At 37.8% G+C, this 20,888-nt stretch overlaps 1 protein-coding gene across 3 annotated transcripts in view; it reads right to left on the bottom strand.

The window, feature by feature from the left end:
- Positions 1 to 1,339: 1,339 nt before the first annotated feature.
- PLS3 (plastin 3) overlaps positions 1,340 to 20,888 on the bottom strand; it is a 100,441-nt gene continuing 80,892 nt past the window's right edge. For 2 of the 3 annotated variants that reach the window (XM_068963074.1, XM_068963073.1), the window contains 8 exons: positions 14,016 to 14,111; positions 9,869 to 10,064; positions 8,262 to 8,340; positions 7,139 to 7,253; positions 6,823 to 6,956; positions 5,866 to 5,989; positions 5,518 to 5,642; positions 1,340 to 2,558 (listed from right to left, as the gene is read on the bottom strand). In XM_068963074.1, the coding sequence (XP_068819175.1) occupies positions 2,426 to 2,558; positions 5,518 to 5,642; positions 5,866 to 5,989; positions 6,823 to 6,956; positions 7,139 to 7,253; positions 8,262 to 8,340; positions 9,869 to 10,064; positions 14,016 to 14,111 (1,002 nt within the window). In that variant the 3' untranslated portion in view covers positions 1,340 to 2,425. Of the gene's footprint in view, positions 2,559 to 5,517; positions 5,643 to 5,865; positions 5,990 to 6,822; positions 6,957 to 7,138; positions 7,254 to 8,261; positions 8,341 to 9,868; positions 10,065 to 14,015; positions 14,112 to 14,383; positions 14,411 to 20,888 lie in introns of all 3 variants that reach the window. The other variant, XM_068963075.1, reaches the window with a different exon arrangement.

Here is a 20,888-nt window from a genome sequence, read left to right as displayed (position 1 = left end):
GGAGGTGGGACATTAAGTTATAAAGGTGAAGTCGTGAGTCGGGTTAGTGCCCTTATTAAAGAGACTCCAGAGCTTCCTTGTCCCTATCACAATGTGAGGTTACAGCTAAAAGACAGCCATCTATGAACTAGGAAGTGTGCTCTCACCACACAGCAAACCTGCAAGTGCCTTGATCTTGGACTTCCAGACTGCCTAAAATAAGTAAATTTGGTATTTATAAATCACCCAGTCTATGATACCATGTTACAGCGGCCTGAATGGACTAAGACAATGGGACCAAACTTTTTTTCTTAGTCATCTATATTCTGACTTTGCTTACTCATTTATTGCAAAAGCAGAATTGTCACATTTATCTTTCTTTTATGTCTCTGGGGTTCATATCATATTAATAAAGGTTTTTCTTATTCTTAGGCTATAAATAAAAAGTATTTTATAGTTATCACCATGTAGTTCCTAAAAGGACTGCATTTCATATTACTCATTCACACAAAACGCTAAAATGTTACCATAAACAACAGTTTGTCAACTAGAGATGATTTTGCCCCCATCTTGGAACATTTGGCTAGTTCTGGAGACATATTTGGTCTACACACTGGGGGTATGCTACTGAAATCTAGTGGATAGAAGCCAGGGACACAGCTAAATGCCCTGCAATAATACACAGGACAGCTCCCTCCCACCTGCAACAAAGAATTATCTAGCCCAAAATGTCAATAGTGATGAGGCTAAGAAAACCTGTCATAAACCACCTCTCCTCCCTGGTTGTTTGGATCCCCATTGTTTTGACCTTCTGTGTATCATAGAACAGGCTTCCCTGGTGGCTCAGCAGTAAAGAATCACCTGCAATGCAGGAGTTGCAGGAGATGCAGGTTCTATACCTGTGTCAGAAAGATCCCCTGGAGAAGGGAATGACAACCCACTCCAGTATTCTTGCCTGGAGAATTCCATGGTCAGAGGAGCCTGGCAGGCTACAATCTGTAGGATCGCAAAGAGTTGGACAAGACTGAAGTGACTTAGCACACATGCAAACACATATCATGTCATTACTGAACACTGAAAAGACTGAGTGACATGAAAAAGAAAGAGAAAGGGAGAAACTGGATAAGGAAATTTTAGTAAGTTGGAGAAAACCATCTTACCTCATTGATGATTATAACCTTAATCTGTCCATCCGTGTAATTCAGCTCCAAAAGCATAAATTTAATAAACATCATTTTATAAAGTACATCAGAAAATGAGTTAGAAATTGGAGAAAAAAACCTGGCAAACATTATAGGCATACTATGAAGGGACAGAGGCGTGAAGAGACTAATTATGTAAATGCCTTTATTTGAACTAATACATTGCTACCAGATTACATCACTTTTCAGAGTTAGAGTAACATTATGATCTTAAAAGCTATAGCAAACAGCTTGACAAAGCAGAGTACATTAGAGTACATTAAGTCCTACATACAAGTTTATTTTTTAGTGACCGCATCTCCTTATCTTAGGTGTAAAATTAGAAAATTCAATATACACTTAGCATACTTGGCCTACCATAGCCTTCCTAAATTCTGAGCCCACTCTCTCCTCAAAAGTGTCATATTCAACAGCATTTTAAATCTAAAGAGAGAGTTTGATGGTACATGTTTTAAAACAAAGAAGCATATATTGAACCAAGTGTTTCAGGACAAAATATGTCAAGTGTTTACAGCTTTAGTGTGGGAGGGAAGATGGAAATTCAAGGTACATTTCCCTCTACCTATACTGTATGTTTTTTACTTACTTGAAGACCCCTTAAAAAAAGTAGCAAAATCAGCAGTCTTATTTAATGTAATCAAAATATTCTTAAATGTACAAAAAAGGATCATGTAGAAAGAATACTGTAAAAAGATACTGATTTTAAGAATAAAAGAATATGAAAAGCTTCTATTACATTCTGCACAGCCAGTTACTTCTGTCAAGTTTCAGTACTAGAAAGATAAGCAAAGGATACTCATATACAAATACCCTCTGACCACAGTTCTTGAATAAGAACTAGCATACTGGATGGAAAGCAAATTATTGTCTAATACCAATAATATTCATATTCAATCATCTAAGCAAGTCCCAGGAGATGGACATTCTAAGAAAAAAACAGATACATAGAAATAGGTACAGCAATGGGAAACGTCAAGGGCAGCGATCTAGGAGCGAGTAAATGATTTGACTATGGGCACATTTCAGGTGGGCCTGACAAATCCACCTTGACTATGGGAAAGAGGAGTTGTTGTTACTAAAACTCTTTCACCTGAGGGCTCCCATGATGAGCTTAGTCTTGTTAAAACTAAAAAGTCCTTTCAATAACCAAAAGTTTCTTAAGCCATGAGCACTTCAGCCAGAAATTGCTGTACTGCTAATCATGCACCTGGGAGCAAGGTTGTTTTTTATTCAAATTGGTTATTTTACACTCTCTTCATACCCCTGCCCATCAAGCATGCAAACACAGTCATGACCATCTTGGGCTTTACTTCCACAAGGTCTTCTGGTAGAGCGTACACCCTGGCTCCAATTCTTCTAGCCATCGACACTGCGTACCTATTTTTTGGAGGAAACAGAAATTGAGGTTCAATTCCCGTTAGTCAAGGGCACAACATGAGGCATCTATTTCCTCTCATATACTCAATTGTCTGGGATACAAAACTTCTACAGCAAGAGTTCAAATCAGAATGACTTCATTTTTCATTGTTTTCTCTTTTATTTTGTGAGGTCACTCATAAGTGATACCAGATTTTTAAGCTCTACTATTTGGGGCTGATAATATTTATTCACTCCTTTTCTACAATGTAAATTGAGAACAATTTAGGAGCACTGATATGAAAAAACATTTTTCTAGAATATGTGTGTGTATGTGTGTATATATATATATATACACACCCAGATGTTGAAAATATGTATATATACTCAGATGTTGATATTCTCATTGAGCATGTAATAAGATAACATTGGCTATCACGAGATCTTAGAGACACAGTGGAAAACTGTGCCATACGCAAAATACAATTTCATAGATACAGTGAATACTTCCAAATATTCAAGGGAAGAGACAGAGTCTATCTGGTACATGCCAGAGTGGCTGAAGCAAGGAAGGAAAAGGGTAGAGAAAGGAAAGGAGTTAAGAACTGACATTTCCAGCTGAGGAAATTTGTAGGAGCACTCTTCAATTAATATGCAAGGTATTTCTAGGTGTTCTGTAACAGGAATCTTTAAATATGATCAAGTTTCTGGAAAAATAAGTTTAAAGAGTTCTCTATAAATCTTTGTCATCAGATCAGATCAGTCGCTCAGTCGTGTCCGACTCTTTGTGACCCCATGAATCACAGCATGCCAGGCCTCCCTGTCCATCACCAGCTCCTGGAGTTCACTCAAACTCACGTCCATCGAGTCAGCGATGCCATCCAGCCATCTCATCCTCTGTCATCCCCTTCTCCTCCTGCCCTCAATCCCTCCCAGCATCAGAGTCTTTTCCAATGAGTCAACTCTTTGCATGAGCTGGCCAAAGTACTGGAGTTTCAGCTTTAGCATCATTCCTTCCAAAGAAATCCCAGGGCTGATCTCCTTCAGAATGGACTGGTTGGATCTCCTTGCAGTCCAAAGGACTCTCAAGAGTCTTCTCCAACACCACAGTTCAAAAGCATCAATTCTTTGGCACTCAGCTTTCTTCATAGTCCAACTCTCACATCCATACATGACCACTGGAAAAACTATAGCCTTGACTAGACGGACCTTTGTTGGCAAAGTAATGTCTCTGCTTTTCAATATGCCATCTAGGTTGGTCATAACTTTTCTTCCAAGGAGTAAGCGTCTTTTAATTTCATGGCTGCAGTCACCATCTTCAGTGATTTTGGAGCCCCCAAAAATAAAGTCAGCTACTGTTTCCACTGTTTCCCTGTCCATTTCCCATGAAGTCATGGGACCAGATTCCATGATCTTAGTTTTCTGAAAGTTGAGCTTTAAGCCAACATTTTCACTCTCCACTTTCACTCTCATCAAGAGGCTTTTTAGTTCCTCTTCACTTTCTGCCATAAGGGTGGTGTCATCTGCATATCTGAGGTTATTGATATTTCTCCTGGCAATCTTGATTCCAGCTTGTGCTTCTTCCAGCCCAGCGTTTCTGATGATGTTCTCTACATAAAAGTTAAATAAGCAGGGTGACAATATACAGCCTTGACGCACTCCTTTTCCTATTTGGAACCAGTCTGTTGTTCCATGTCCAGTTCTAACTGTTGCTTCCTGACCTGCAAACAGGTTTCTCAAGAGGCAGGTCAGGTGGTCTGGTAGTCCCATCTCTTTCAGAATTTTCCACAGTTTATTGTGATCCACACAGTCAAAGGCTTTGGCATAGTCAGTAAAGCAGAAATAGATGTTTTTCTGGAACTCTCTTGCTTTTTCCATGATCCAGCGGATATTGCCAACTTGATCTCTGGTTCCTCTGCCTTTTCTAAAACCAGAACATCTGGAAGTTCACGGTTCATGTACTGCTGAAGCCTGGCTTGGAGAATTTTGAGCATTACTTTACTAGTATGTGAGATGAGTGCAATTGTATGGTAGTTTGAGCATTCTTTGTCATTGCCTTTCTTTGGGATTGGAATGAAAACTGACCTTTTCCAGTCCTGTAGCCACTGCTGAGTTTTGCAAATTTGCTGGCATATTGAATGCAGCACTTTCACAGCATCATCTTTCAGGACTTGAAAGAGCTTAACTGTAATTCTATCACTTCCACTAGCTTTGTTCATAGTGATGCTTTCTAAGGACCACCTGACCTCACATATTATGCTGCAAATATTTTCTTAAGGAGGGAAGAAATGATTTGACACGTATATGATGCCAAAATGAAGTTTTGCAGTAATGCTTCTTATCTATCTTCTGAAGCCCTGTTGGGAGCTGATTTTCAGTGTATACTAGGATAGCTTTCATGAGTTGCCCATGAAACCAGATCACAGCCTAGGTCTTTGGAGAAGAAGGGAAGAGGCAGGTGGAAGAGATCTTCTCAATATTGTCAAAATGCAGGAAACTTTCAAGGCATGGTTTCAGCTGAGGGTTTAGCATCCTGCCCACTTAAGGGACCAATATAATAAACTCAACATACGTAGTAAGGTAGGCTATGCACAGTAAGTTTTAAAAATGTTTAAAAAGAGTGTGACAAAAGAAAACCCTATCAAAGGCATGCTTATCCTTTACCCATTTTCCCCTTGTTTTAAGTTTGCAGCTAAGTTGCTTTAACACATACATTATTTCTATAACCTACAAACCAATGGCTGACTGAGCACCTACCTACTAGGTCAGGTGCAACAATGCTAGGCTCTTACGTATTTTACTCATTTCAAAATCTCCAAGGTAAGTATTATTGCTCCCATTTTGTGGATGAGGAATCTGAGGCTAGAAGACGTTTCCCCCTGCTGACACCATTCTTAAGTGGCAGAACCTGAATGATAATGCAGATCTGCCTGCCTACAATGCCTATGCACTTATCAGGATATTAGGCAGCATCCCTTACTTGGCATTATTGTGCTTGTCATCTTCTGTCAGAGTGCCACTCTTAACAAGGTCGTAGTTTATGCAGCCTGGCTGGATGGCGTCAATCAAATCCACAACTGCCAAACTGGAGCTGATTGTCTTATCCTAGAGTAAAAGGACAATACATTTGAGAATTTCCATGTGTACAAATTAATGCATGATCACTTATATAAAGCTGTCAAAAACAAAGTCTAGGGAATTAAAAAAGAATCATGTCATTAACCCCACAACAATCTCACTCACAAAAAAAACCAAAGTCTAGCCTTCCAAACTATAGATACTTTCTATGGCAAACATAACATTTAATAGTCAAAAATGAAATTCTTACCTTAAAACTCTGAATGGAGGTTGACTTTCCAGCTTCATTCAATGTTCTGTTCACCCAGCTTACAATGATGTCATCATTAGCTTTCTGACCATCACCAAGATCTTCCAGGACATTGAGGGTATATCTAAATGAATCAGCAGAAGAAACAGGTAACTAATGAGAAGCTACTGTATAGCATAGGGAACTCTACTCAATGCTCTGTGGTGATCTAAATCAGAAGGAAATCTGAAAAAGACGGGATATATTTAAACATATAGCTGATTCACTTTGCTGTATTGCAGAAACTAACATAACATTGTAAAGCAACTAAACACCAATAAAAATTAATTAAAAAAAAACAGAACAGTTTCTGTTCCAGTTTATTAGAAAAAATATAAATATTAGAAAGATGCTTTATCTTTCATTTCTTTTCCTTAGGTTTGAGAGATTAAAGAAAAGATTTCACGATAAGACATTCACACTATATGGAAAAAAAATTTCAAGTAGTAGTGGCAGGAAGATTTTCAGTGCTCTAAAGAGTAAGTCCACCAGTCTACTGCAGGCTCACTGTGTACTAGGCCAACCAATGGTAACAACTTAAAGTAAGCTGTGCTTTGGCTGGTACCCAGTTATAATGAATTGCTTTTCAGCATTACAGTTAAGAGATCTTCTTTCTCAAATGTATACATGTTCATAATTTTTGCTGTTTTTATTCATGAACACTAAATTTGTCACGAACACTAAGTCTGTGTCAGGCATATTATGAAAAAAGGGAAATATTCACAGTTCTGCTGCCTCACTTTCAAGAAGGCATTTCCCATTGACCATCCAACATATATTCATTACTTAAGCTCACTTCATAGTCTAAACACAAAAATTTCAAAGGTAGTCATTGATACGTTTCCTTAGAAATAGTAAAGACTAGATCACAGATGTGTATGATAGTGAAGCTTAAGCAGTTAAAATTGTGTACCATACCTTCTCATCAGCTGCCAGACCAAAGCTAAAGTCAGGGTTTGATTTCCATCATTCAGGTCTTGCCCTCCAATGCCGACCAGGGAGAATTTGGCAGGATGCTTCCCTAATTCAACAGCATAGTTGCAGTTTTCTAGCTGCAAACAAACAAAAGCAAATATTTAAAGATTTTCACTTGTTTAATCTGTATATGCAGGTGCGCACAAAGTAAGACAGTTTCTGTCCTCAAGAAGCTCAGAGTCAAAGAGTTTCCTAAACAAAAACAAACTGAAAATAAAAACAGTCTGTAACAAATATGCGCAGCAACTTAATTTGCTACCTTTTTCATGTTGGCTCCAAGTTTCGGGTATGGAGGTTTATTCACCTTACTCCAGTCAACAGGAACTTTAATTCGTTCATATAGCTGTAAGATTACCAGGGCATCTTGCAGGTCACTGATGATTTAAAAAGAGTTTGATCAGTGTTTTCTGAGAGCAGGACCTGTTTGCTTAAAAACAAGGACACTACACTGTCAAAAGATGCATGCATTTTATTAATCTGTGCTAAAAATAGGGCTAACACCATCCAATTCACTTAAAAGTAGTTATTGAGAGCTTATTGTTTGCAAAGAACTGTTCTAAAGGCTGGGCTCATAGGAAAAAAATCCCAGTCCTTTAGAGTCAGAGAAAGAAAGAAAATAAACAAGTATATGGATAAACGGGTTGCTGCTGCTGCTGCTGCTAAGTCACTTCAGTCGTGTCCGACTCTGTGCAACCCCATAGACAGCAGCCCACCAGGCTCCGCCATCCCTGGGATTCTCCAGGCAAGAACACTGGAGTGGGTTGCCATTTCCTTCTCCAATGCATGAAAGTGAAAAGTGAAAGTGAAGTCGCTCAGTCATGTCCAACCCTCAGCGACCCCATGGACTGCAGCCTTCCAGGCTCCTCCGTCCATGGGATTTTCCAGGCAAGAGTACTGGAGTATGGTGTCATTGCCTTCTCCATAAATGGGTTAGGGGAATGTATTTAATTGCTATGAAAAACAAAAAGAACAAGGTTAGGAGTTAGGGAGTGGTAAGTGGCGGCGGTTAGAATCTGAATCAGCGGCTTGAATGCAGCAAGGGAATAAGGCATTTGATGTGGAAAAGAACATTCCAGGCTGAGAGAACAGTGAGCACAAAGACCTCAAGGAATCATGGATGGTCTACTTAATGTACTTTCCGGTCTCCATTTCAAAATATAAAGTCTCTGTTCCCTAGGGTGTTAGAAAGATATTTACACATTCTTTCACTTAATGACCATGTAAAGAAATAATCTGGGCTTTTGTGTATTTGGGAAATGATAATGGAAGTCACCACATTTTCCAATAAAGTAATGACATTTAGAAAAGGTTTAGAGCTATAATTATTTATGCAGCATCCATTCGTGATGTTCAAAACTTTACAATAGCATTGGAAGGCTTACGCATAGAGATGGTTTACATGGGGATTAACACCAAGAGAGTTCATCCAGTTACGGAAGGTTCTTTCTTCACGAGTTTCTCCTATTAAAAATATTCACAGTGTTTATATAATCATTAAACATCTTGCATATGTGCATATAACATCAACCCACAATTAGATTAGTTTATTTTTTTTTCAGATCTAGAGGCTTTCTCAAATATGAATCTCCAAGCAGTCTCTCTGAATACTCTCTCTTGTTTTTTTAAATTGGATGACTTTATTTTAAAAGTAAAAATATAACCTATAATCAGCTAAGAGGTATATGAACTTTTTATAATTTCTTCTCCATCTCATCCTTCTCCAGTATCTCCCCAAATCCCCATACTTCTAAAGTAACTGACATTACCAGTTTAGTTTTTATTAGAAAAATCTGCCATGGTCATACAAACCTCTGTACTCACATTAATTTACATCTTCTCTCTACCCATTTAAAAATATTGATTCTAAGTTACATATATGTACTTTTTTTACATGCCTATATTAAAGCAACAAATTATTTGAAACTTCAAAAGCATAAAATTTAAAGATTTTACAGTAATCCTAGTATATATACAATGAGCTGCTAATTGAGAGTTCAAAGTATTAGTTGCTAAGTTGTGTCCTGCTCTTTGCGACCCCATGGACTGTAGCCTGTCAGACTCCTCTGTCCATGGATTTCTCAGGCAAAAATACTGGAGTGGGTAGCCATTCCCTTCTCCAGGGGATCTTCCCAACCCAGGGATTGAACCCAGGTCTCCTGCACTGCAGGCAGATTCTTTACCATCTGATTTCATAATAATGCTAGAGGATATGTAATGAGCTACTAATTACATTTGTTAATTTTTAAGTACTATACTTCATGAATATATAATCTGGCAAAGGTATACTCTGCTTTTCCCAAATTAAATTAATATTTACATGCATTATTTTTTTTTGAGTAGGTTAAAGGTGAAAGGAACTGAGAGCAGTTTCAGTTAGTCTGACTATGGAAGAATGAAACAAATACTGCAGATTTATATAGGTCAAATTTTATGCACATGTGCATTTTTTTGGAGGGAGGTTTAAAACTAAGTGACCTAAATATAAAATATTAAAATAAAACATTGGTTTACTAAGTGGCCTTATACTAAGTAATCCTAGGCTAGCTTACTTTAAAAGTTGCCACACTTCCTTGGTGGTACAATGGATAAAAGTCCTCCTGCCAAAGCAGGGGACACAGGTTCGATCCCTGGTCTGGGAAGATCCCATATGCCATGGGGCAATGAAGCCCAACTCCTCAACAAGAGAAACCACCCCAATGAGAAGGCTGAGCACCACAACAAAGAGTAGCCCTTGGGTGCAGCAACTAGAGAAAGCTGGCATGCAGCAACAAAGACCCAGAGCAGCCAAAAATAAGTAAATTAAAATAAAAGCTCCCTTGTTATCATCCCTTTCTATCAGGTGTCACTTATTTCTCAGCCCTTGGGACTACTTCTAGTAGACAGTTGCTAAATGGATAAGGAAAGTTATTAAATCAAGATTATTAAATAATCGTGGCCTATGTATTTCCACTCTGTAGCCCCAAACATAATTTAAGAAACCTTCAGTTACCTTCTAATAGGGTCCAATCAATATCTTGGTTCTCTGGCTTAGTGAGTGCTGGGTATTTATTAAACAGGTTAGCCACAAAGGCTAAGTTCAGTTTAGGGTTCCCACTGACGACATCAGCTGGGGTAACAAACTGTCTGCAACCTAATTTGTCTGCTTGCTGAAGCATACTCTCAGCTCTCTTCAAATCATCTGTTTCCTGTTGAAGTAAAATAAGAACACTTTTTTTTAAAAAGGTCATACTAAAAATATAGAAACTTTGCCCTACAATGATAGGCTGGGTATACAATTCTATTTTCTCTTAGCTAACACATGGTACTTATGTTACTGTTTTGAATACCAAAAAAAAAAAAAAAAAAAAGTTGGCTGTGCTGAATATGCAGTACCTTGAGAATACCCTAGATGGCACCAGATCATGTATCTAAGGACAGAATAGATTTCACTCAATTGAGATTACTTCTCTCATGCCAAAATTCATTAAGAAAAAAGTGAAATCTGTTCAGATTTTAAATTTAAGCCCTAAAGAGGGCGTAAGGCTGAAAAAGATGAAGGAATTATGGGGAAATTTTTTAAAAAAATAATAATCAAGGATACCAGGCTCCAATAATTTCGAGGTTTAAATTGCATATTTCAAATTATCATCTTTCCCTTAAACTATTTTTTGTTTTTACTTTTCCATCCAGGAGGCAAAGTTGTCTATTTCACTGTAAAATACTTACTTTCAACTAATTCCTAGGACTCCTAACTTCTTCGTTTTGTCTTCTCCCCACCCCAACTTCTTTCCTTTTGGAAAGATGCATGCTGATTTCTTGACTAACATACAGTTTGGTGAGGATTATAAATTATAGATCTTATAATTTCAGACAAAATTAAAAATAGTTTCTCAAGTGCTCACCATTCCCACCTCCCAACAATAAAAGTCAAAAACCTGAAGCTGCAGGAGGAACAATTGCTTTTGGATTATTCGTTTCTAGTGACCTGCCCCCTCCAGACTTCTCTCGGCAGCTACTATAGACATGGCCACCCCAGTATGCCCCAGGGTAAATGTAGCTCTTCTGGAAAACAGTGTCAGGTAAGAAGGGATTTTTATAATAAGGGGGAAATAACAGATAAAGGAAATTTGGGAAATGTTACTTATAAACCAACATAGTTTGGATTCTATAATTTGAGAGTCTTAACTCTGTCTTTAATGGGTGATGCTATCTTTACTTTTTTCATCTCCAGTGAGGTGTCTCGATCATCTAGGTCTCCAGAAGAATGGGTATTTACTGTGTTACCCTTCACTGTTACCATTGCAGAGCAATCAGTAACCACCAGCAGATAGGCAATTGACTGGGATTCAGCCTTTGGGATTCTCCATGAGCCTAGTGAGTTCATCTCATAGAGCCTCTTCTACTTCTTTCAATCTGTCACTTGTTACTTTAATGCTTCTGGTTCGTGCTTTTTACTGTCCTTATTTTTAAATCCCGTATTTTTTTAATCATCTTGGCATTCTTAAACAAAAAGCACTGATAATATTGGAGTAGACGGAAACACTGAAATAGCAACAATTTAAAAAAATTAAGATATAGAATAATGAAACAAAAAATAATCAAATGGGAAAAAAGACACAGCAGTGTATAACGGACTTTTGGACTCAGAGGGAGAGGGAGAGGGTGGGATAATTTGGGAGAATGGCATTCTATCATGTATACTATCATGTAAGAATTGAATCGCCAGTCTATGTCTGACACAGGATTCAGCATGCTTGGGGCTGGTGCATGGGGATGACCCACAGAGATGTTATGGGGAGAGAGTGGGAGGGGGGTTCATGTTTGGGAACACATGTAAGAATTAAAGATTTTAAAATTAAAAAAATAAATAAATAAACATAATGCTCTAAGAAAAAAAAAATAATCAAATGAAAAAATATATATGCCCAAAACAACTTCAGCCCATACCTCACATCATATTCAAAATTAACCTTCAATACACACACACATGTAAATGTATGAACTCAAAACTATAAATATAAAGCTAAATATAAAACCCCAACTATAAAACCTCTAAGAGGAGACATAAGAAGAAATGTCTGTGACCTTGTGTTAGGATAAAATTTCTTAGATACAACATCAAAAGCATGATTTGCCAAAGAAAAAAAAAAAGACTAAATCTGACTTTGTCCAAATTAAACAATGTCTGTTCTTGGAAAAACACTGGGACTAAATGTCTGCAAATCATATATCTAATCAAGGACTTATATCCAAAATATATAAAACACTCAAAACTTGATAAGAAAGCAAACAATGCAATCAAAATGGGTAAAGTGTTTAAACAAAGATGTATAGACAGCAAATAACTACATGAAAAGATGTTCAACATCATTTGTCATTAGGGAAATGCAAATTAAAATCACAATGAGACACCTCTACCACTGTTAAAATTCTTAATGTTTAAACTAACCACATGAAAGTGTCAGTGAACATGTGGATGAACTGGAACCTTCATGTGCTACTGGTAGCAATGTGCAATGGTATAGCCATTTTGGAAAACAACTTGGCAGCTGCTTAGAAAAGTTAAATGCACATACACCATTACCCAGCCATTCCACTCTTAGGTATTTACCAAAGATAAATGAATGCCTAAACTCACACAAAAACTTGTATATGAATGTTCAGAGCAGCTATATTTGTAATAGCCCCAAACTGGAAACAATCCAAATGTTCATTGTAGTGAATGGATAACAAATTATAGCATATCCATCCACTGGACTTTTATTCAGCAGTAAAAAAGGAATGAATTTCTGATTTATGTAACAACACAGATGAGTCTCAAAATAATAATGCTGAAAGAAGCTTGATTAAAAAAAAGAGCATCTGTTATATGATTCCATAAAATTCTCAAAAATTCAAACTAAATTGAAAGAAAGCAAATCAGTGGTTGCCTAGGATGGAGGAGTATGGGGGCAGAGAGGGATCACAAAGGATCATGAGGAAACTGGATGTTATGATGGAGATATATATCCCTAAATAAGGTATAAGACTGACAAAGATAAAGGACACTGAAAAACAGGGGAAAAGCATGATGAAAGACTCACAGTAAAATGAGTGTGTGGACAGAGCAGTAGGAAATTGCCCTGGCTAGAAGAGATGGAGCAAGATGGTGTAGCAGGCCTTCACATGCTCAGCAGAACATTTCAGACTGAACTCTTGAGTCAATGGGGAATCCTTAAAGGATTCTGAGGAGGATAGAGACAATGAAGGGAGTGCTTTAAGATCAACCAGGGAGAAGTGACTGGAGAAGAGGTGTATTATAATCAGAATCAGTACACTGGTGTTATCTACCTAGGCATAAGATCACCCGACTAGCCATCCCAGAGAGCTTCCTTCATGCACAGGAGGGTCCCTCATTTGTGCCAAGAGTGACCTGAACTGAAGAATTTCACATTTAAAAACAGACAGAAATATAAGTACTACAAGTCAGTGACAAATTCAGTTCTGGTAAGGGCAGCATAAAAGGTTTAGCAAGTGTAATCCACTCAATCTGAAGTGGATATGAAATATGCTAGAAATATGCATTTTTTAAAAATCAGTAGAATCCGTTCCATATCTAATGAGTACAAAGAACAACAGGATCCTAGAAAGTTGAGACTCAATAGTCTAGGCCAACTTGTTACTTCATGTATGAACAAAGGAATTTGTCCAAGGTCATTGAGCAAATAAGTGACATAACAAGGGAACATGGTCCGTGACAGTAATTCACCAAACTGGATTTCAGGGATCAGGAGTTTGTAAACACATTCACATTAGTCTCAATATAAGAATATTACAGATGCATATATGAATATGTTTTCATTAAATTTATCATTGTGATTATAATCTAAAAACTCAGAAAAGGTTAGCCTTTCTAGTGCTTATTTCCCCACATTTAATCTGAATATTTTATGCCATCCATAAAAACCAACACCACCATAACTACAGAACTCACTAATAAACTATTAACATAAATCAAAGCTAGTCTTTCTGTCTACAAATTATATCTACAGTAATAAAATTTAAGATAATACTTAAAACTGCCAACATCATAACATGCAATTATCAGCATTCTTGTTATTTATAAGAAATTGACAATTTTGTAAGCTTGTAGAATTCACAAGAACATCTATACTTACATTGAAACCTGACATGTTAATATCTATCCGTGGTTCACCTTCCTTTTGTCCTTTTGGTGCAATTTGATTGAGAAGATGAAAATAGGCTTTGGAATCCTAAAAATGAATTGCAAATATCAGCGAGATCACATTTACAAAGAATGAATGTATCCTATTGTCCCATGTGTGGAAGGATATTTGAATTGGATTTTGTAAGAATGTGACACAAATCTCTATCTTCTAATTTAACGGTTCCTTTTCCCAGAAAAGTCCACCTATCTGGCCTTATGTCTGCCTTGAATATGGATGAACTGGATTTTGTCAAGACTTTACAATTTATTGAAATCATCAATACAATAATGCTAGAAAACATATAACTAGTTCTGTACCTTCACTGAGTTACTGAAGTCAATAAGCTTGACAGATAAAACAAGCACGAGAAACAAGTAGGATAGGAGAAATCCAGGAAGCATAGGGAAAGAGAAAATAAACAGGTTATATCATGACAAAGCATAATATGTATATACCATAACCTATGGAGAAGAGATTAGTTAACAATGCATTAAATTATAAATTGAAATGACAAAAATTTTGAAATGAGTTCTACTTGAGGTGGTAAAATAACAGTAAACCCTTAATCATCTGAATATATTTACCCAAATGAGCTTCTCTTTAAGCCCTTGACCTCTTTCAACACTTGAACACTTTTACTTGGAATCCCAATACCTAAAACAAAAATGGCATTGCTCATATGGGATGTGGGCTGGGTGAATTCAGGCTATGTGGATGCTACACAGAACAAAACCTGAAAACCGCTGTATTACTGTAAGCATTTAATGAGGGTCTTCAACACACATGTCAAGTACAATTCTGCCTCTCTGGAATACCAGAGGACAGGAACTGGAGTGAAGTTTCTTTATCATGTTGAGGCAGGACATACAGGGGCCCCAGGCTGAACAGTTTCTCCCCTGTGGACAGAAACTCCATAATATTAATAGCAGAAACTCCATAAAAGCTGGACGATGGAGCAGGCTGGGCCCTGCCCAGATAAGAGAGAGAAGAGGTAGCATCACGGTGATTTTGGGTAGCCTCAGTCCACAGTGCCTTGAAGCAGGGCTTTGGTTTCCAGCCAGAAATTGAGGCGACCTCCCTTTTGACCTCCATTGAGCCTTTCTGTGCCTGTGTAGTCGGGAAGGTCTCCTTGACTTCAAGAATGAGGGATACATGTTATTTTATCTCTTATCTGGGCAAGGCCCAGCCTCCTCCATCATCCAGCTTTTATGGAGCTTCTACTATTATAGAATTTCTGTCCACAGGGGAGAAACTCTTCAGCCTGGACCCATGTATCTCCTGTCTCAAGCTCATAGTAAGTGATGTCAACCTACCCACAGGCCTCTTCACTAGAATCCATCTTGGCTAAGAGATATACATGCACACATAGGAGGATCCTGAGATAAACCAAATACGGACTCGGAACCAGACAAAGCAAGATGATTGGCCAAAGGAAACCCAGAAGAAATGCTCCATGAAAGTGATTTAAACCACCATGAGGGTGCAACTATCTCTCTGAGCCCACCCCTGTGAGTCTATTCACATATACATTTTCCTGCTAATAAACACTTGTTTTACTCATCTCAATCTCTATGTGAAAATTCATTTCTACACAGCTGATGGGCCAGGGCCTTGGTCCCACTCGTCCCTGGTGGCCTAGTGGCTAGGATCCAGTTCTCTCACTGCTGTAGCCTGACCTCAGTCTCTGGCTGGGAACAGAATCCCTGCTTCAAGCTGCTATAGGCCAAGGCCACCTGAGATCAATGTTATATCCAAAGATCACCTTCCCAGCTTTGGAAGTTTTCTATTACTGGGCCTTGACAGTCCAAACAGATTACATATGAATGTTTCTCATGATAACTCCTATGGATTGTGTACATCCTAATCCCCCAGGGAAGTTGCTTAATATGGAGATGGCCAGATGTAAGCTCTGACGTGCCAAGTACAGATCTCTGGGAGAGGCCTAGAAAGCTGTATCTTCAATGAGCCAACTATGTACATTTGATACACTTGCCAGAAATTATTCTAAGAATGGGGAGAATCAGGTGAGAGTGAAAGCCACTGCAGAGCAATTCATGGAATGCAAACCCAGATCTTACCATTAGTGGCACAGGGGTTATCTCCTAAGGAGTAGTGCATTACAGTTGTGAAAGTGCTTTCACTTACAACTACCTGTTAAAGGTACAGAAAGAATTTGTATGTGCCTTCTCCCTATGCACTTGAGAAAGACAGGTAAAGAGTAGACCCCAAAGAGCCTGGGACTTACTACCCTGAAAAGGGGCTTTAGGTGAAAATTTGAACTCGAACATAAATTGGAAGTTCCTTTTCACATTACCCAGCAATCCTCTGCTTTTTAAAAATATTAAAAGCAGAATATGTTTTTTAAAAAAATATCAAAGGAGAATTTTTAAAATATTCATTTAAAAATAAGATTCCCTTTCCAAAACAGCAGAATACACTTTTTTCTCAAGTGTACACAGAACACTCTCCAGGATAGATCACATCTTCGGTCACAATCATCAGGAAATTTAAGAAAATTGAAATTGTATCAAGCATTTTTTCTGAAATACAACGCCATGAGACTAGATATGAGTTACAGGCAAAAAAAAAAAAAAAAAAAAAAACTAAAAAAGACAAACACATGGAGGCTAAATGACCTGCTTCTAAATAACCAACAGGTCACTGAAGGCATCAAAAAGGAAATTAACAAGTGACAATGAAAACATGACGACCCAAAACCTATGGGACACAGTAAAAGAGGGAAGTTTATAGCAATACAAGCCTACCTCAAGAAATGAGGAAAACATCATAAACAACCAGACTTTACACCTAAAGCAAATAGAAAAAGAAGAACAAAACAAACAAACAAAACCAAAAAAAACCACAAAGTTAGTAGGACAAAAATAGTAAAGATATAAATGAAAAATACATGAAGGAAACAATAGCAAAGATCAATAAAACTAAAAGCTCGTTCTTTGAGAAGATAAAATTGACAACCCACTAGCCAGACTCATCAAGAAGAAAAGGGAGAAGACTCAAATCAATAAAATTAGAAACAAAAAAGAAGTTACTACAGAATACAGAAATACAAAGGATCATAGAAGACTACTGTGAGCAACCATATGCCAATAAAATGAACAACCTGGAAGAAATGGATAAGTTCTTAGAAAAGTACAACCTTCCAAAACTGAACCAGGAAGAATTAGAAATCACAAATGGACCAATCACAAGCACCAACATTGAAACTGTGATTTAAAAATCTTTCAGCAAACAAAGGCCCATGGCCAGATGGCTTCACAGGTGAATTATATCAAAAGTTTAGAGAAGAGCTAACACCTATTGTGCTCAAACTCTTCCAGAAAATTTCAGAGGAAGGAGAACTCCCAAACTCATTCTACAAGGCCACCATCACCTTGAGAGCAAAACCAAACAAAGATACCACCAAAAAAGAAAATTACAGGCTAATATCATCGATGAATATAGATGCAAAAATCCTCAACAAAATTTTAGCAAACAGAATCCAACAACACATTAAAGGATCATACATCATAAACAAGTATGATTTATCCCAGGGATGCAAGGATTTTTCAACATATGCAAATCAATCAGTGTGATTAACCATATCAATAAACTGAAAGATAAAAGTCATACGATCGTATAAATAGATGCAGAGAAAGCTTTTGACAAAATACAACACCCATTCATGATAAAAAAAAAGCTCCAAAAAGTAGGCACAGAAGGAACCTACCTCAACATAATAAAGGCCATATACGACAAACCCACAGCAAATATTATTCTAAACAGTGAAAAACTGAAAGCATTTCTTCTAAAATCAGGAACAAGACAAGGGTGCCCACTCTTGCCACTATTATTCAATCTAGATTTGGAAGTCCTAGCCATGGCAATCAGAGAAGAAAGAAAAAGAAATAAAAGGAATCCAGATTGGAAAAGAAGAAGTAAAACTCTATTTGGAGACGACATGATAACATAGAAAATCCTAAAGATTCCACCAGAAAATTACTAGAATTAATCAATGAATATGGTATAGTTGTAGGATACAAAACTAATACACAGAAATCCCTTGCATTCCTATACACTAACAATGAAAAATCAGAAAGAGAAGTTAAGGAAACAATTCCATTCACCATTGCAAAAAAAGAGAATAAATACCTAGGAATAAACTTACCTAAAGGGACAAAAGACCTGTATGCAGAAAATTATAAGACACTGATGAAACAAATCAAAGATGACACAGATGGAGAGATATACCATGTTCTTGGATTGGGAGAAATATTGTGAAAATGACTATACTACTCAAAGCAATCTACAGATTCAATGTAATCCCTATCAAACTACCAATGATATTTTTCACAGAAATAGAACCAAAAAAAGTTACAACTTTTATGGAAACACAAAATACCCTGAAAAGCCAAAGCGATCTTGACAAAGAAAATCAGAGCGGAAGGAATCAACATTCCTGACGTCAGACTATACTACAAATTTACAGTCATCAAGACAGTATGGCACTGGCACAAAAACAGAAATATAGACCAATGGAACAAGATAGAAAGTCCAGAGATAAACTTACACACACCTATGGGGACCTTATCTTTGACAAAAGAAGCAACAATATACAATGGAGAAAAGACAGCCTCTTCAAGAGGTGGTGCTGGGAAAACAGGGCAGCCACAAAAGAATGAAACTAGAACACTTCCTAACACCATAGACAAAAATAAACTCAAAATGGATTAAAGACTTAAATATCAGGTCAGAAACTATAAAGCTTAGAGGAAAATATAGGTAGCCTGCTCCTTGACATAAATCACAGCAAGATCCTCTGTGACCCACCTCCTAGAGTAATGGAAATAAAAATGAAAATAAACAAATGAGACCTAATTAAACTTAAAAGCTTTTGCACAGCAAAGGAAACAATAAATAAGATTAAAAGATAACCCTCAGAAAGGGAGAAAATAATTGCAAATGAAACAACTGACAAAGGATTCATCTCCAGATTATATAAGTAGCTCATATAGCTCAATATTAGGAAAACAAATAGCCCAATCAAAAAATGGGCAAAAGACCTAAACAGACATTTCTCCACAGAAGACATACAGATGGCCAAGCAACACATGAAAAGATGATCAACATCATTGATCCTTAGAGAAATGCAAATCAAAACTACAATGAGCTATCACCTCATACCATTCAGAATAGCCATCATCAAAAATTCTACAAATAATAAATGCTGGAAAGAATGTAAAGAAAAGCAAACCCTCCTATACTGTTGGTGGGAATGTAAACTGATACAGCCATTATGGAGAACAGTATGGAGATTGCTTTAAAAAACCAGGAATAAATCTAACATATGACCCAGAAACTTCACTACTGGGCATATACCCTGAGAAAATAATAACTGAAAAAGACCCATGTACCCCAATATTCACATGTGTTTAGTCACTCAGCCGTGTCTGACTCTTGCGAACCCCATAGAATGTAGCCAGCCAGGCTCCTCTGTCCATGGGATTCTCCAGACAAGAATATTGGAGTGGGTTGCCATTTTCTTCTCCAGGGGATCTTCCCAACCCAGGGATTGAACCCAAGTTTCCTGCACTGCAGTCAGACTCTACCGACTGAGCTACGTGGGAAGCTGAATATTCATAGCAGCAATGTTTACGACAGCCATGACGTGGGAGCAACCTACATGTTCATCAACAGATGAATGGAAAAAGAAGATGTGATACATATACACCGTGGAATATTACTCAGCCATTAAAAAGAATGAATTTGAGTCAGTTCTAGTGAGGTGGATGATCCTAGAGCCTGTTATACAGACTGAAGTCAGTCAGAGAGAAACAAATATAGTAGATTGACACATATATATGGAATCTAGAAAAATGACACTGATGAACCTATTTACAGGGAAGGAATGGAGACACAGATGTAAAGAATGGACTTATGGACACAGTGGGGGAGGGAAAGAGTGGGACAAATGGAGAGAGTAGCATCTACATATATACACTATCAAGTGTAAGATGGATAGCTGGTGAGAAGGTGCAGTATAGCACAGGGAGCCCAGACTGGTGCTCTGTGACGATCTGGAGGGATGGGATGGGGAGAGGGGTAGGAGGCTAGAGAGGGAGGGGAATGCATGGCTGATTTGCGTTGTGGTATGGCAGAAACAAATACAACATTGTAAAATTATTTTAAATATATTTAAATTTTTCAAATGGGGCAGGGCTGAGGTGGGAGATACAGACATATATAAGAGTATATAACCACCTCCAAGAACTGAATGCCTGAAGGAGGCAGTACATGACAGAAGTGTTGCCAAATAAGAAAGGGGATGGGGAATCCTGAGGCCCTTTCTCTTCTAGGCCTTACTAACACAGGTACACTGAGGACTGGGAAAGGCAGTTAGGAACAGAAGTCATGACTGCCGATCCTTTTGTACAGCATGTTGAACGGTAGGCAGAATAGAAAATGCTAGCACTATAACACTTAAACCCCTTTCCACAAAAGGAGAGCTAGACTTAGTGCTGGTGCTCTTACTTGGCTCAGTCTCTCTACTGAAATCTTCCATCAGGGCCTAGAGGCAACAAGGCTGGGTGATAAACTCTTAGCATATTCCCTCCTTTAAGCTGGCCTGAAGTCTCCATGTTATTATGTCCCCCTGAAGTAAGGCTGTATATTGTCACCCTGCTTATTTAACTTCTATGCAGAGTACACAATGAGAAACGCTGGGCTGGAAGAAGCACAAGCTGGAATCAAGATTGTGGGGAGAAATATCAAGAATCTCAGATATGCATATTACACGACACTTATGGCAGAAAGTGAAGAGGAACT

This window comes from Capricornis sumatraensis, chromosome X (assembly GCF_032405125.1).
Source record: "Capricornis sumatraensis isolate serow.1 chromosome X, serow.2, whole genome shotgun sequence".
Lineage (NCBI taxonomy): Eukaryota > Metazoa > Chordata > Mammalia > Artiodactyla > Bovidae > Capricornis > Capricornis sumatraensis.
The sequence above is the reverse complement of the archived record's forward strand: the minus strand, read 5'-3'. Positions and strand labels throughout refer to the sequence as shown.